At 41.8% G+C, this 17,298-nt stretch overlaps 2 protein-coding genes across 4 annotated transcripts in view; one reads left to right on the forward strand and one right to left on the reverse strand.

Annotated features, from left to right (window-relative positions):
- The window catches only part of LOC105479788 (hydroxyacyl-CoA dehydrogenase trifunctional multienzyme complex subunit alpha), a 57,475-nt gene extending 44,936 nt beyond the window's left edge, over nt 1-12,539 (reverse strand). Inside the window, exons 1-5 of one of the 2 annotated variants that reach the window (XM_011738051.2) lie at nt 12,374-12,525; nt 7,012-7,108; nt 4,544-4,585; nt 4,376-4,446; nt 2,275-2,408 (exon numbers count right to left, since the gene is read on the reverse strand). In XM_011738051.2, the coding sequence (XP_011736353.1) occupies nt 2,275-2,408; nt 4,376-4,446; nt 4,544-4,585; nt 7,012-7,057 (293 nt within the window). In that variant the 5' untranslated portion in view covers nt 7,058-7,108; nt 12,374-12,525. Of the gene's footprint in view, nt 1-2,274; nt 2,409-4,375; nt 4,447-4,543; nt 4,586-7,011; nt 7,109-12,373 lie in introns of both variants that reach the window. The other variant, XM_011738050.2, reaches the window with a different exon arrangement.
- A 139-nt stretch (nt 12,540-12,678) lies between these two features.
- Nucleotides 12,679-17,298, forward strand: part of LOC105479790 (hydroxyacyl-CoA dehydrogenase trifunctional multienzyme complex subunit beta) — a 49,832-nt gene continuing 45,212 nt past the window's right edge. The window contains exon 1 of one of the 2 annotated variants that reach the window (XM_071076393.1): nt 12,679-12,833. The gene's annotated coding sequence lies outside the window, so the exon portion shown is untranslated. The other variant, XM_071076395.1, reaches the window with a different exon arrangement.

The raw sequence follows: 17,298 nt of genomic DNA on the forward strand, positions 1-17,298 counted from the left end.
CTAATAAAAATCCAAAAAAAAAAAAAAAAAATTAGCCGGGCGTGGTAGTGGGCGCCGGTAGTCCCAGCTACTCGGGAGGCTGAGGCAGGAGAATGGCGTGAACCCAGGAGGCGGAGGTTGCAGTGAGCTGAGATCATGCCACTGCACTCCAGCCTGGGTAATAGAGCGAGACTCCATCTCAAAAAAAAAAAAAAGAATGATTTTGCTTCAAATAGCACAACAGCAGCAACATCATCTCTCTATAGAGTGTTAAATTTCTAGATCCATGAGACCATCCTGGCTAACACTGTGAAACCCCGTCTCTACTAAAAACACAAAAAATTAGCCAGGCGTAGTGGCGGGTGCCTGTAGTCCCAGCTACTTGGGAGGCTGAGGCAGGAGAATGCGGTAAATCCAGGAGGCGGAGCTTGCAGTGAGCCGAGATCACACCACAGCACTCCAGCCTGGGCGACACAGCAAGACTCCGTCTCAAAAAAAAATTTCTGGATCCAGAAAACATGAATGTGTTGTAAAATTTGTTTTTACTTCTGTAATAAATCACTAAATGACAAAGCTTGGTACAAGGGAAAATCATCTTTGGTAAATTACTTCACTATCAGATTAAACATTTTACTATCAGGTAGTTAAACAGCAATAAAAATGACAGCAAAAGAAAAGCTTCCAAGTTGTTTAGAGAAATCTGAAACATTTTAACAGATCCCCTTAATGATTAAAAATGACCAGGTAGGCCAGGCATGGTGGCTCATGCCTGTAATCCCGGCACTTTGGGAGGCCAAGGCAGGTGGATCACCTGAGGTCAGGAGTTCGAGACCAGCCTGGTCAACATCGTGAAACTGAGTCTCTACTAAAAATACAAAAATTAGCTGGGCTTGGTGGTGCATTCCTGTAATCCCAGCTACTCAGGAGGCTGAGGCAAGAGAATCACTGGAACCCGGAAGGTAGAGGTTGCAGTGGGCGGAGATCGCACCACTGTACTCCAGCGTGGCCAGCAGAGGGAGACTCCATCTCAAAAACAGATAAGTAAATAAAAATGATCAGGTGCAATGATGTTCCACTCAATGTCCTTTACTTTGTTTGTTTCATTTGCTACTTTGTGAACACATTTAGGATATGGATTTTGTACTTTTGACCAAGGACAACTAATATATTCTGTAATTTTGTACACTGAGAGTTGCTCAGCTGGCCTTAAAGAAGCTACAAGTATTTTCCTCTGGATATAGGTAGCTACTGCCAGGTACATCAGTGTGTCTTGTTGTTTCCCCTCTTTATGTATGTGTAAACAACTGTAAATAAGTTAAAGAAAGCACGCATTCCACCATTTAGCAGAGGAAAAGAAAATACTAGCTGCATCTGTAAAGTTGCCTTTGACAATTTCAAGTCCTACACCCACTTCATTTCCCCGAAGCAGCCATCTTCATGTTTGTAGCGTCTCCTTCCAGACCAATTATGAGTGTGTCCATAAATAGTATCAAGAATTACTCCATATTTGGTTTTAAAACATTTATAGAAACTATATACTGTATGAAACATTCTGCAATTTACTTTTCTTTTAACTTAACCTTACTTTTTGAGTTCTAACATCATATTGTGGATCTAGTTAATTCCTTTTACCTGTTTTGTAGTATTCTACTGTGCGAATAGTCCACATTTTACTTATTCATTTTCCTGACTGATATTTGGTTTTAAATTCTTCATTATTTTACACTATACGGACCAAACATCCTTATACACTGGTTCTTATAAACAAGGAATGAGATTTCTCTAGATCACGTGATGTGTGTGTATATATATATGTGTGTGTCCGTGTGTGTATATATATATGTACATATATACATATACTTTAAAAAAATTTTTTTTTAAGACAGTCTCACTTTGTCACCCAGGCTGGAGTGCAGTGGTGCGATCTTGGCTCACTGCAACCTCTGCCTCCCACATTCAAGGGATTCTTGTGCCACAGCCTCCTGAGTAGCTAAGATTACAAGAGTGTGCCACCACGCCTAATTTTTGTACTTTTAGTGGAGACAGGGTTTCACCATGTTGGCCAGGTTGGTCTTGAGCTCTTGGCCTTATGTGATCTGCCTGCCTTGGGCTCCCAAAGTGCTGGGATTACAGGCAAGAACCACCACACCCAGCCTGATACATACATTTTCAATTTTACAGGCCTGTGTCACTGTGCCCAAAACTTCTACCTTCTTTTAAAAGGAGAAATTATTAGGCCTAAGAAACACACTATTAACCAAGATACAAGGTGACTTCAAGTTTCCTAAAACTTACTTGATATCAGCACCTGCAATAAAGCAGCCTGGCTTTGATGAGATAAGGACGGCACTTCTGATTTGATCACTAGCCCAGATTTCATTCATAACTTCTGTGAATTCTGAATGCAGCTCTTTACTTAGTGTATTTACCTGCCAAAGGGAAATATATACAAGTAAGGGTTTAAATTTGAAGCACCGGATGTACATACAACCATCAAATGCTATTTTGATTATAATAAATATACTTATCCAGTAGAAATATACTGTTAGAAGAGAATAAGAAATACTATTCTCCCAGCAAGTCAGTAGCTTTCTATTTAGGCAACTTTGGCCCACTACAAGCACCCCTTCCTTTAAAAATAGGTCTCCTCGAAGGAGGAACTCAGGGTCATCCTCAGAGTTTGAATCATTTGTAGGCTACAAACAAATAGGTCTACAAACATTTATTGGCATGGAAAAAATATGTATAATGTTAAGAAAAATATGAAATACAAATGAGATATATAGGCCAGGCATGGTGGCTCATCCCTACAATCCCTGCACTTTGGGAGGCCAAGGCGGGCAGATCACTTGAGCTCAGGAGTTAGAGACCAGCCTGGGCAACATAATGGAACCCTGCCTCTACAGAAAATACAAAAATTAGCCGGGCCTGGCAGCACACGCCTATAGTCCCAGCTACTCAGGAGGCTTAGGTGGGAGGATCACCTGAGCCTGGGGAGGCTGAAGCTGCACTGAGCTGTGACTGTGCCACTGCACTCCAGCCTAGGAAACAGAATGAGACTCTATCTTCAAAAAAACCCATATAGTATGATCTAAGCTTTGTAAATATTATTCATTGAAACTGAATTAAATGTGATTATCCCATGGAAGATAACCAAGAAAAAAATGTGGTTATCTTTGGGTTTGAATTATGAATGGTTATTATTTTCTTCTTTATAATTTTTTACAGTCAAAAAATTTTCTACCATTGACATATATTACTTTTGTGTTCAGGAAAAATGTCCAACCTAAGAAAATTCTGAAAAAATATCTTAAGCTTGAATCATTGGTTAGTGGGTGCTAAAATTTACTCTAATAAAGGGGAATGGCTCTTACTTTCCTTAATTTGTGATAGTTGTCAACTGCTTCCATCTAGGTCTTATTACATCTAAGCCTCTGGCTACAAGTTTGTTATTGTTTTTTACAGAGACAAGGTCTTGCTCTGTCGCCCAGGCTGGAGTGCAGTGGTGTAATCATAGCTCCCTGTAACCTTGAATTCCTAGGCGTAAGTGATCTTTCTGCCTCAGCCTCCAGAGTAGCTCATGCTACAGGTGAACATCACCATACCCAACTATTTTTCACTTTTTATAGAGACAAGGTCTTGCTATGTTGCCCAGGGTAGTCTCAAACTCCTGGGCTGAAGTGATCCTTCTGCCTCGGCCATCCAGTGTCGGGACTGTAGGTGTGAACCACAGAGCCCGGCCTGGCTACAAGATTTTTAAAGTAAGAATACACCAAATTTAGATGGGGGAAAAGCATGGACTCTCACAATAGAGCTCTTCTTGGCAAAAGAATGGATTACTGTTACACACTTTGTTAAAGCTGCCAAAAACAAATGAAGTTTCAATTTGAACAGAATTTGCTTTCCAATATGTGAACTGCACTGAGTCATTCAGATCCCTCAGGAAGCTTAAGAGTCAAGCATCTACATTTCACCCAGCCAACTTACTATGAATAGTGACTTACGTCAGGCAGGTAATGAAGAAAATGGATTAACAACCTCATAATTAAGACGGGTAGGCAAATTTTGAGTCTTATAAACAAAGCTTGTACTCTGGTTCTTCTCTAATAAGTCACCTCCTCATTCTACACTATAACCAGAAGGCTAGTCTTGCTAATCCTTGATGTTAATCTGGCACCTAAGGTCAACAAGAGGAATTCTTATGCAAGAACCTCTGCTTTAGAAAACTGGCTTCCTTGGCAATCTGTCAAAGTTTAACATAACTATCGAAACTGTAAATTCACGTAAGATTACTGCCAGATTGGTAGATTTGGGGAAATATGGGATACAGCTTTTCCATTCAGGACTAGATTCATAATGTGGTTAGTAGAAAAAAACTGCAAATTAAATGAGATACCTTTGAATTGGGAGAGTTAATTCGAACAACTGCCACATCCCCTTTGACTCCATAGTTAATATGGGTTCTGGCTAAAAAGAAAAGAAAAATTTATTTGTAAACATATTTATTGCAACATAAACCCAAAAAGCAACGTAAGCATATAGATTAAAAAGAAATTAAACTTACTCAGCAAAGCAGAAGATCCTGTAAAATTGCGGCATATATAACCTATAAGAAAAGATATTTCAAAATTAGTTTGCAAAACAATTTCTGTAGTACCTTTTATATATAACAAAGCTGTAATTTACAATAACAACAAAAACAACAACCCCAAATCTGTACAATGTATTCTAGGCCATATGACTACTGTCATATATTTTTTCCATTTCAATTGTTAGGTCAGATGATTATTCAGATACTAAAAGAGGAAGATTGGCCCCCATAAAGGGATCTACATCCCCAGAACCTGTGAATATGTTAGGTTACATGGCAAAGGGGGATTAAGGTTGCTAATCAGTTGGCCTTAATAAAGAAAGTTTATCATGGATTATCCAGGTGAGCCCACTGTAATCACAAAAGGGAAGAGGGAAGCAAAGAGAACCAAAGAGATAGCAATGTAAGAATGACGTGGCCGCATGCTGAAGCAGGTAACAAGTCAAATAATTCAGGCAGCTTCTGGAAGCTGGAAAAAGTAAGGTAACGGATTTCCCCCTAAAGCATCTGGAATAAACATAGCCCTGCCATTACCTTTGATTTTACCCAAGTGAAACCCATTTCAGATTTCTGACCTTCATAACTGTAATATACTTTTATCATTTCAGACTCTAACTCTGTGGTAATTTGTTACAGCAGCAATAGGAAACTAATACACTAAGCAATAAGTAACCTACAAAGCAATCCATAATGTCAGCTCCTAATGTATTCCAAACATATCCCAACTATGTTTTCCAGGCACATCCCCTTTCAATTTTTTGGAGAGATGGACTTCGCAGCATTATCAAAAGTAAAATCAAATAGCAACGGTAGCTACCATAAATGAAACACTTCATGTCACACTTTGCTATTTTAAGTATTTCTAATTGAAAAGGTCTACACTGGATGCCACAAGAATAATCTTACTCCTTGGATAACAAAGACCAACTACTGTCTTTCCTAATCACTTCACTAGTTTAGGCTCTCCAGCATGGTGACAAGATGATGATGATGATACGACCTTTTGAGCACAAACCACTACAAGAGAAACTCCAGTGGAAGTTCTTTCAATCTGGACTCTAGATAGAAGGTAAGGAACATTGGGGAATTCTAGGCAAACACTCTAACTTTGTTTTGGACATGACTCTACCTCTATTTCACCATTAAAGGCTTGCCTCGGTCCTGCTCTCATCCAAACATCTTGCTTTAGGTGATAACCAAGCTGTTATGGAGGCAGCCCAGGGTCAACATCCCTTAATTACAACTTCCAATCTTCTTCAAAACACCCTTTTTCTTCCCTTGTCTTTCAGTCATGGTTCACCTCAAACATTTCTCCTATGCACCTCTTTAACTCCTTATTCCTTCTCCCTGCCCACATCTTCCAAATCTTGCCCAGTTATCTTAGGAAAAAGTTTTCTCTTTCTTTGGTTCTAAAAACAAAAACAAACTACCCCTTAACAGATTAGCAGCAATACACATGGAAACACTTGCATTCAGGAAAAGGCTTAAGTCTTACAGTACTATCTAAAAAAGAACTAGTGCTTTAACAATATCCAAAGGTTCCTTCATGCATCTCCTCTAATTACACTAGCTTTTCCCAGGTATTAGTCATTTAATTCTTAATTATTCATACTAAAACTTTTTTGTTTTTGGTTTTCATAAAAATATACAGCATTTGTGCTACATTAGTGACTATATGGCTTTGGAATCCACAAATATAATTTAGGAGTGTGGGGAGTGCCTGCCTGATTTAGAAGTGCTATAAAAAAAAAGTTAAAATTCTTGGCTGGGCGTGGTGGCTCATGCCTGTAATCCCAGCACTTTGGGAGACCAAGGCGGGTGGATCACCAGAGGTCAGGAGTTCAAGACTAGCCTGGCCAACACGGTGAAACCCCGTCTCTACCAAAAATACAAAAATTAGCTGGGTGTGGTGGTGCACGCCTGTAATCCCAGCTACTCAGGAGGCTGAGATGGGAGGATGGCTTGAACTCGTGAGGCAGAGGTTGCAGTGAGCCTAGATCGCACCACTGCACTCCAGCTTCAGAGAGAGGGCGAGACTTCATTTCAAAAACACAAAAAGAAAAAAAAAGTTAAAATTCTTGGCCGGGCGCGGTGGCTCACGTTTATAATCCTAGCACTTTGGGAGACCAAGGTGATGGATCACCTGAGGTCAGAAGTTCAAGACCAGCCTGACCAGCATGGTGAAACCCTCTCTCTACTAAAAATACAAAAATTAGCTGGGCATGATGGCACATGCTTGTAATCCCAGCTACTCAGGAGGCTGAGGCAGGAGAACTGCTTGAACCCAGGAGGTGGAGGTTGCAGGGAGCTGAGGTTGTGCCACTGTACTCCAGCCTGGGCAAAAGAGCGAGACTCCATCTCAAAGGAAAACAAAAAAAAAAATTAAAATTCTTGGCAATCTTTTGGTGGCTCTATCTTTTCATCAGTTTGTGATCACTTGCCTTTCTCTGTACCTATTCTCTCATTCTCCAAATCCTCTTCCTTCATCTGATTCAGACTTTGGGAGACGTCAAACAAGAGTCCAAGACTTTGCCCTACCTGTAATGATAATTCAGGGCAATGAACAGTAAAATCAGACCATTTTGGTCATTTTATATCCTAGTGGATATTCTAAATAAAATTTTAAATATCATTTCTACCAAAAACACATTCTACATGACTTAGAAACAAACCTTAGAACTATACCCATTTCCAAGTTGAGGATGGCCTGCCTACTCAAGAGGCAGGGACCAACTACTTATAGCTAAAGTAGAGCCCAAAAGACTACACAAGAATATATCCAACTGAACTGGGATTCCCTCAGCAGTATTGAGAAAGTGATTCTAGAAATATGCTGGGCATTAGAATCAACGGGGAGGTCCAGATATACTCAAAATTCCTAGGTCCCAGTCTAGGACCAACATAATCAGACTTTTAGGAAGTTGGGCCTCAGAATCTGTATTTTTAAAAAGGTGACGCTGAAGTATACAGCAAACAAATGGGCACATGGGAACTACTGACAGGAGAACCCAGTGAAGGTGGAGTGGAATAGGGGAGGACCATCAATAGATACCCAAGGCTTTTGCTGCCTCCGTGTTTTCTCTTTATCCCCCAGTTCCTTATAGAAAGGGAAGAGAAGGCACAAAAAATAGCAGCTTTATACTGGTTGGAAAGGCAAGGTGACAGAAAGAAGAAAAGAAAAGAAAAGAAAAGAAAAGAAAAGAAAGAAAACTGTGGTTAGCACCAGAAGCAGAATGGGGTGATTTCAGGTTCTGCCTGCATTTCTTCTTTAAGCAATTCAAGCCAGCCAGCCCTCTTAGTGCAAAGGCAAAGGACTCGTGTTCAACCATCAGGTTTATTTACTAGCTGTGTGGCCACGACAAGTCTCTTACAAGTGAACTTCAGTGTTTTACGATAGGAGAAGCCAGCCATCTCCTCAATCTCCAGTGCCTCTACTTGACTAATAGTATGTTTCCTGCTTTGCTTTTCCATCATTTGAAATCTGTGTCATCTATATTTACCACGCTTCCTTCTTTATATTTGCATCATGACTCCAATCTTTTCCACAAAACCTCATCTTCGGATTCTGTCTACAGTGATCTTTGCTTTCCTTGCCTGCATTTTTATTTTATTATTTACTGTTTTGTCCTCTAACTGCTGCACTGTAGCAGGTGTTTTGCCAGCCACATTGTAATCTCTTCCAGCATAATCTGTTATTCATTCAATAAAAAATATATATTGTGACCTCCATGTGCCATTCATTGTTCTAGGCACTTGGAGTTCAGCAAGGTACTCACGGTGAACAAAAAAGACAAAAATCCATGTCTTGGTGGAGCTTACATTCCAGGTCAGCAGGGGATATGATATCTGGGCAGAATCAGTTCCTACTCAGTGAAGATAAAAGTGAAAATAGGACTGGCATAGAAAAAGCTTTCCTGCAAAGTAGAAATTCCAGTGGGAAGGGAGGCAGGGAATAGGTAATTCTAGCAAAACAGGGTAAAGTGGATTAGAGTGGGAATGAACTGATTGGGAATGCAGGTTGGGAGGGAAAAACCGAGAAACACAAATATGTTAGAAAATAAGCACCTAAGCAAAAAAAGGAAATAGAGTGAGCATGGGTTGCAATGTTTCAAAAAAATTTCTTTTTTCTTTGAGATGAGGTCTCCCTACGTTGCCCAGGTTGGTCTTGAATTCCTGGGCTCGAGTAATCTTCCAGAGTAGCTGGGACTACAAGCATGTGCCATGTGCCCCACTGGGTTGCAGTTTTAAAGAGCAAATATTTGAGACGACAGGTTACTGGTCATTAGCCAACAGTTTAAACCATTTTAACTCCTATCTACTAATCTACCTATGCTGCCCACACACTCATACACAAAACCTCTCCAAGATCAAGACAAAAAACAAACAGAAAACCAGTACATACACAAACATACTTAGAAAAAATTCCAAGCCAGAGTCAACTAAATCAAGTCAGATTACAAGGTAGATTTGCTTTTGGAATCTAGCCTTACTTACTACCTAAGTGCAGAGCTTACCCTATGGCAGCGGAGTGAACTTTAGCCTACATCTACTGTGCCAGCAAAGTACACAGAAACCTTTGCCCTACTTTTTAATCATCTCTGTAATGTAACTCAAGAATACCTACAAAACCTCGTAAGACTACAGTCAGCGGAGAGAGCTGGATTATGCTAATACAAATTTCAAATATGAAAACATTACTTTGGTTGTAACAATCAACAGCTTTTCTCAAGATTCAACGCTGGAAGAAGGGATGAGATTTAAGGAAGTGAGAATCAAATTTAAAAATACACGATCTACAGCTGGGCGGGGTGGCTCACTCTTGTAATTCCAGCACTCTGGGAGGCTGAGGTGGGTGGATCACCTGAGGTCGGGAGTTAGAGACCAGCCTGGCCAACATAGAGAAGCCCTGTCTCTACTAAACACACACACACACACACACACACACAAACACACACAAAGTCAGCTGGGCATGGTGGCAGGCACCTGTAACCCCAACTTCTCTGGAGGCTGAGACATGAGAATCACTTGAACCCAGGAGGCAGAGGTTGCAGAGAGCCGAGTTCGCACCATTGCACTCCAGGCTGGGTGACACAGTGAGACTCGGTCTCAAAAAAATAAATAAATAAAAATAAAAAAAAAAACCCACCATCTATTAAGGTATTTGCCTCTAAATTCATCTCCTGTGAAATTATTTTACTACTTACATAATTAGGAATTTAGATCTAGGATAAGAGTGGGAATTAAGACAACATTTTGGTCAAGAAGTGATTTTCATTTGATATTCACATTCAGAATTATAGCACTTGTAGAGAAAGTATGCTTTAAAATTTCAAGAATTACAAGTCTCCTTCAAGAGAATTTTTTTTTTTTTTTTTTTTTGAGAGATATGGTCTTACTCTGTCTCCCAGGCGTGATCTTGGCTCACTACAACTTCCACCTCCCAGGTTCAAGCGATTCTCCCACCTCAGCTTCCTGAGTAGCTGGGATTACAGGCACGCACCAACACGCCTGGCCAATATTGGTATTTTTTGGTAGAGATGGGGTTTCACCATGTGGGCCAGGCTGGTCTCGATCTCCTGACCTCAAGTGATCTGCCTACCTTAGCCTCCCAATATACTGGGATTATAGGCATGAGCCACCTGCCTGGCCCCATTTCAAGAGAATTTTATCATCCACCAGCAAACGTCATAATCTCATTAAATGTTTGGCAAAGCCTTGCACAAACTTTTAGTGTGAAGGATCTATTGAGTCTAAATAGTAATATAAGGGTGCAGGTCATTTTAAATTCACTTTCTAGACTTTTTTCAAAATTTATAAACTGCTATTAACGGACCAGTAACTACAATGAGTGACACTTTCTTACTGGTGAAAACACAATGCAAAATATATATTTATGTGTCTATATATTTCTATACAGAAAAACAGAAAAATTAGGTTGGTAGCTTTTTATTACACATACAAGATGTAAAAATTACTTTTAAAAATTCTCAGACATATACAACCGTATTTCTTCTAGGCTGTAGTTAATAATATTTACTGAGTGCTTACTCCATGAAAAACTGCCTGGTATCTAAAATAACTCCTTTCCATCGCACAAGGTGGTATTATTCCCCATTTTACAAATGAGAAAACACACACAGAAATTAATTGCCCAAGGTCACCAGAGGGTAAAAGGCAGAGCTAGGTCCAAACCCAGAAGTCAGACTCCAAACGACAGGCGCCCGCCACCTCGCCCAGCTAATTTTTTGTATTTTTAGTAGAGACGGGGTTTCACCGTGTTGGCCAGGATGGTCTGGATCTCCTGACCTGATGATTTGCCCGCCTCAGCCTCCCAGGGATTACAGGCGTGAGCCACCGCACCCGGCCCAAACAATGGGTTTAATTGCTCTGTCATGCTACTTCTCATGCAAAGGAAATCCATCGTCTCAATCATTCATTTTGCAGATGAGGAAAATAAAGCCTACATTTAGTTTAAGGCATTTGTCCAAAGTCACACAGCTAGTTAGTGACTAGAATCACGTGCCCTGGCTACCACTTCCAAGTGACATCAGCTGCCAATCCATAAGAAATACCTTCAAACCAATACAGGGGTAAGATAAAAATTATACATGTGACTTTTCAAAAGTGTTGTGAAAATAGGGGAAAAAACCACCAAACCTGTAAGGAAATATAACCGAAGGCTAACTGTAGGTAAGCATATGAGTAGTAAGACAATGGGTGATCTTTTTTTTTCATCCCTTTCCTCAATCCTTTCAGCATTTCAAAGTTCTATAATGTGCTTATGTTATAATTGGCAAATATATGCGACAGTTTTGTGGAGACTAAAAACAGCAGTTGAAAAAAGGGAGCAGAAAAATAATCCCCTTACAGTAAAGAGATTTCAGCTACGTGGCTAAAAAAAGCATACTACTTCAGAGGTTCCGGAGGAGGAGAGGTAATTCATATTACAAATTAAATTAAAAGTTAAAATTTCTAATTAAGTAAATTATTAAACACAACATGCAATAAAATGTCGTTCACATTTGACTTTACAGATTTGGGATGGAAGGAAAATGCAAGGTTTCCTACAACCACCTACTTTAGCCCTTTCACTGCCAGTTTGAAAAGGAAAAACACTAGCTAACAGAGGTTGACTGGGAATCATCAGATTAGAAATCGTTCTCAAAACCATCTAACATTTTATTCCTTAAGGTAGAGGTATTAGTGTATTTTTAAAGTGTGTCTTCCAGTAAGTTGCAGAACTTCCCGTTGAAATTCAAAATACTATACGTTCACACTGGCATTACTGAAACTGCAGGAGTCGAGCTCCCTACTTGAATGGGGTAGCAAGCACAAAAATGGTTTTGAGGGAACCGAGCAGGGAGGGGCAGTGATCTGCAAAGCTGATTAATCCCATCCAAGGTTTTAAGATAGCTCTTGTCGCGGCGCAAGGTGCTGTGGAGCCACAAAGATGCGACAGAATGGATCCCGATTCTTCTGGAACTCCGGATCAAGAAAATATGAGGGGCGTGAGCCCAGAAGTGAGACGCAGGAGACCCGCGGAAAGGTGACAGAACTAGTGGCACCAGACTCAGAAAGTTTGGGAGTTAGGGAGCCTGAAATCGCAGCAGGAGTCGTGAGAGGGTAAGTGACAGTCCCTTCACAAGGTCACAGGAAACGGGGTCCCAGGGCAGTATTCCCCACAGAGGGCTGGGTCTCTGGGCTGGGGCAGGCGACAGCGAAAGGGAGACGCGGCTCCGGGGCCAACCCAGTCACCGCAGGAGTTCTGCCCGGAGGTCTGGGATGCCCTCGGCCAGGCCTCACCTCGGGAGCGGAGGATCCTGAAGGCAGAGAAGCGGCTGAGGATGCCAATTGCACGGCAGGCCACCATGTTGAGTTGAAGAGGACAGCAGTAAGAGCGCTTCTAACGGGTGCGGCCAAGCGGAGGACTTTTCCTCCCGTAGCCTGGCGGCCAGGCGCCTGGCGCACTGCCTGACTAAAACCCGGACGCCGAGTGGCCTCCGGCCCCTTAGCCCTGCCCCTCGCTCCTGGCTAACGGGGCCGAAAGGTCCCTTTCTTCGGGGAAGGACGGGGGCCCGGAGAGGAGGGGCGGAGTGCCAGGTTTTCCAGTCAGGCGGCCGGAGGGCAGCCCGCAAGAAAGGCCGTGCCCGCCCGCGGGGTGAGGGGTCCTTTCGGGGCAGGACCCGCCCCTTGGTCCGGCAGAGCTTTGGCACTAGGGCCTGGACCTTTCTCTGAGTAGGAGTTCGAGCGGACGTCAGCCAAGGTGAGACAGCGAGCCCTCAGCTCTCTGCCCGGGCTTTCCCAAAGGCGAGATCCCACTTCCTTCCCTGCAAGTGTCGCCGGTGTCCCCGGCCCCGTCCCCTCCCTGGGAGAGTCGGAGTTGAGGGAGCGGAAGAAAAATCCTCCTCGGACAAGGTCGGCAGTGCTAGCTGCAGTTAGGACAGTGACTTGGACTAGCGTTCCAACTGAAGCTCGGGACAGTGGTGTCACCTGCGCCCTAATTTATCATCGCAAGTTAGCGAAGTCTGGGTGTGTAGGGGTGTGTGTGGATGTGTGTGGGCGTCGGCCTTAACGTAACCCTGGTCTGCCTAGGAGTGTGTGTTGTTTCGCCTGCTTCCCCTGTACCCATGTCGGCGGCTATAGAGATTGTGGACCGCACCATGGGTTTGCCCGGTTTCTGCTATAAAGGATAAGACTAGGTCAGGTGACCTTTCGGTGCTTGAGTGTGGGAGGAACGGAGACAATCCTCCATCCCGCTCGGTTATCCAGGTAATCTTGTGCTCTCGGGGGTTTTCCGATGGATGACTATCTATCTGGTCGTTCACACCTCAACTCACTTCAGCGATGAAGAAACTGCCTGCGAATCAGAGGGAGTGGTTATACCCATGGCCACATGTGGTAGAAATAAGACTGGAGCCTAAGTCTACTAAGCCCTAGTGAAGAGTTCTTCACTGCATGGTAGCTGTTTTTGTGCTGGAAAGAGGGGCTGGAGTCCTGCAATAAAGTGATTGGTTTCAAAAGGAAGTCACATTGAGAGCCTGGTGTGCTCTGGTCACCTTCATACCTTTTTGTTTAATCCTCACATTCCCCGAATTATTATCATTTGCATTTTCTAGATGAAGTTTGGGAAGCTCAGATTATATACATTTTCTAGTCTATGACAGAGCTAGCATTCAGACATAAGTCTGAGTCTCACTGCTCACCAGACTGACAGCTCTGCAAGACAGGAAACAAGGGGCATCGAAGGTAAGACTGAAATGAGGAGTACAGAAGCAAAGTAGAGACGTTTCTGTTTAAAGCTCAAGTTACATAGTGAGTGCTCATCACTGGGAGCACTTTAAGCAGAAACTGGACGACCTGACCACTTGTGAATAAATTACAAAAAGGATTCTTGATCATCTTACAGCGTATTTACAGTTCACAGCCTGCCTCCTGCCCATGTAATGCTTCCTTCGACACCTAACTGCGTGTAGCACTAATTATTTAGGTTGGAAGTGGTAAATTTTGTTGTTGTTGTTAAAGGTCCAGACTAAATAGTTCAGGATTTGCAGGATCACTTTGGTCTCTGTTATATATATATTTTTGTTTTGTTTTGTTTACAACTTTTTTTTTTTTTTTTTTTTTGAGACAGTTTCGCTCTTGTTGCCCAGGCTGGAGTGCAATGGTGCGATCTTGGCTCACTGCAGCCTCCTCCTGGGTTCAAGTGATTCTTCTGCCTCAGCCTCCTGAGTAGCTGGGATTACAAGCGCACACCACCACGCCAGGCTAATTTTTTGTATTTTTAGTAGTGATGGGATTTCACCATGTTAGCCAGGCTGGTCCTGAACCCCTGATCTCAGGTAATCCGCCCATCTCGGCCTCCCAAAGTGCTGGGATTACAAGCGTGAGCCACCATGCCCGGCCTTACAACTCTTTAAAAATGTGAAAAACTGTTTTTAGCTAGAGGCCCATGTGTTGTAGTTTGCCAGTCCCTGATATGGATCACTCATTTGGCTCCATTTTTTTGCTCCCTGTGCTCTCTCTACAAGACTAAGCTCCATCAGGGCAGAAATGTTATAATGTTTCTTTGATCCCTAAGCACTTTAGTCCAATGGTTTATATAGAGGGAAGCAGTACATTTGTATCACCACCCCTACTGGTAATAGTGAACACAGGTATACCCCTAAGTGTGTATCAAGCACTGTTTTAAGTGCTGCATGCACGTGTGTGTTTGTGTGTGTGTGCGCGCGCGCGTGTCCTATGTGGTTAAGTAACTGGCTTAAAGTCATGCAGCTAGGGTGAATCAGGATTTGGACATAGTCTGGCTTTAGTCAGTTCTCTTAAACATTACATTGTGTTTTAAAGTTGTGATGATGAGGTGTTAGAGCCACCCCATCTTGCTTTCTCTTTCATTACTTGCCTAGACCCTTCTTCCTTTCCCTTGCTCCTAGGTGCCTGCAGCTTCTTTCCATAGTTCCACACCCTACTGAGGCCTACCGTACCCAACCCCATCCTACCCTACGCTACTCTGGAGTTTGCATGCTTTGAATATTCTTGTCAAAATTTCTGTTTTCTGAAGCTTAGCAAATAACAGGTCAACTCTGCCGTAGGATAATTTGCTTAGTCCCTCTTACTTTTGAAATCTATTTTTTATTAATTATTGAAGGAATACATATTCCATGTAATTTTTTATTCAGAAACTACAGAAAAGTCTAAAGAAAATAAAGACATCTGTAATTCCACCACCCAGAGATAACTACTTTTAGCATTTTGATGTGTATTTTTCTGGACTTTTTTTTGTGCATTTGTATATTTGTATATATTTATATAAGATATTGATGTACAGTCGGCCCTTGGTATCTGTGAGTTCCACATTCTCCGATTCAACCAATGTCTGAGTGAAAATGTAGTTAGGCCTACAGTGGTTTCATCTGTCCTGAACATGTACAGACTTTTTTCCTCATCATTATTCCCTAAACAATACAGCGTAACACCTGTTTACATAGATTTACATTGCATTAGGTATTATAAGTAGTCGAGAGATGATTTAGAGTATGCATGAGGATGTGCATAGGTTCTTTGTAAATAAATACTATACCATTTTATGTAAAGGACTTGAGCATCCTTGAGGTTTGGTATCTGGGGGGGATTCTGGAACCAATCCCCCATGGATACTGAGGGACAACAGTGTATATAGATTTTAAATAAAACTAGAATTGTATGTAAGTAAAATGCTTATTTTAAAAAATTAAAGAGAACAGAAGAATATTAAATAAAAGCTTTTCTTTTTTTTTTTTTTTTTTTTTTTTTTGAGATGGAGTCTTGCTCTGCTGCCCAGGCTGGAGTGCAGTGGCCGGATCTCAGCTCACTGCAATCTCCGCCTCCCGGGTTCACGCCATTCTCCTGCCTCAGCCTCCCGAGTAGTTGGGACTACAGGCGCCCGCCACCGCGCCCGGCTAGTTTTTTTGTATTTTTTAGTAGAGACGGGGTTTCACCGTGTTAGCCAGGATGGTCTCGATCTCCTGACCTCGTGATCCGCCCGTCTCGGCCTCCCAAAGTGCTGGGATTACAGGCTTGAGCCACCGCGCCCGGCCTATAAAAGCTTTTCTTTATCCTTTCCATATCTAGACTCACAGCTTTATGGACTTTTCTCTTTCTCTCTTTCTGTTACAAAATGGGTGTTGTAGCGGGATTTACTTACCCATTTCCCTATTTTCCGGTTATTCTAATCTATTATTCTAATACACATTGTTCTGTAGCTTGCTTTTTCGTTTAATATATATTATGAACATTTTTCCACATAAATATATATACATGGACGTCATTTTGTTTCATTTTCTTCTCCAAAGTGCCAAACTGTATTCCATGGTGTGTTTACACTATAACTTACTTAACTGTTTCCTACTGATGTGCATTTAGATTAGTTCCAGTTTCCCACAAATATAAACAGTGCTGTAATGAACACCTTGAGTATTTCTCTCTTTTTTTTTTGGAGATGGAGTTTTGCTCTGTCTCCCAGGCTGGAGTTCAGTGGCGTGAGCCACCACCCCTGGCCCCCCTTGAGTATTTCTTTAGGCTAGAGACCTATATATGCTATACACACATTTTGAATATTTCTATAGGTTAGAGACCAATAAAAGGCATTATTGGATTCAAAAATTCACATTTTAAATTCTGATCTATAACTACGAAATTGTCATACCAAAAGGCCTTAGCATTTTACATGTCTTCTAGTGTATGAAAGTGCCTATTTAGTTAGATGCATTCTTACTAGAATTATATATTAACCATATTTTAAATGTTTGCCAATCTGAAAACCACAAAATGATACCTTGCTTTAATTAAAAAAAAATAATAATAATAAGGAAAAGGAAAACACAGGCTGGATGCGGTGGCTCATGCCTGTAATCCCAGCACTTTGGGAGGCTGAGGCGGACGGATCACTTGAGGTCAGGAGTTTGAGTCCAGCCTGGCCGACATGGTGAAACCCCATCTCTACTAAAAATACAAAAATTAGCCAGGCATGCTGTAGTCTCAGCTACTCAGGAGACTGAGGCAGGAGAATCGCTTGAACCCAGGAGGCAGAGGTTGCAGTGAGCCAAGATCGCGCCATCGCACTCCAGCCTGGGAGACAAGAGCGAGACTTAGTCTCCAAAAAAAAAAAAAAAAAAAAAAAAAAATCACAGCATTTTGTTAGTGAGTGAGGTTGAACATTATACATTTTGTTTATTTGGCATTTTCATTTCTTC

Source organism: Macaca nemestrina, chromosome 13 (assembly GCF_043159975.1).
Source record: "Macaca nemestrina isolate mMacNem1 chromosome 13, mMacNem.hap1, whole genome shotgun sequence".
Taxonomy (NCBI): Eukaryota; Metazoa; Chordata; class Mammalia; order Primates; family Cercopithecidae; genus Macaca; species Macaca nemestrina.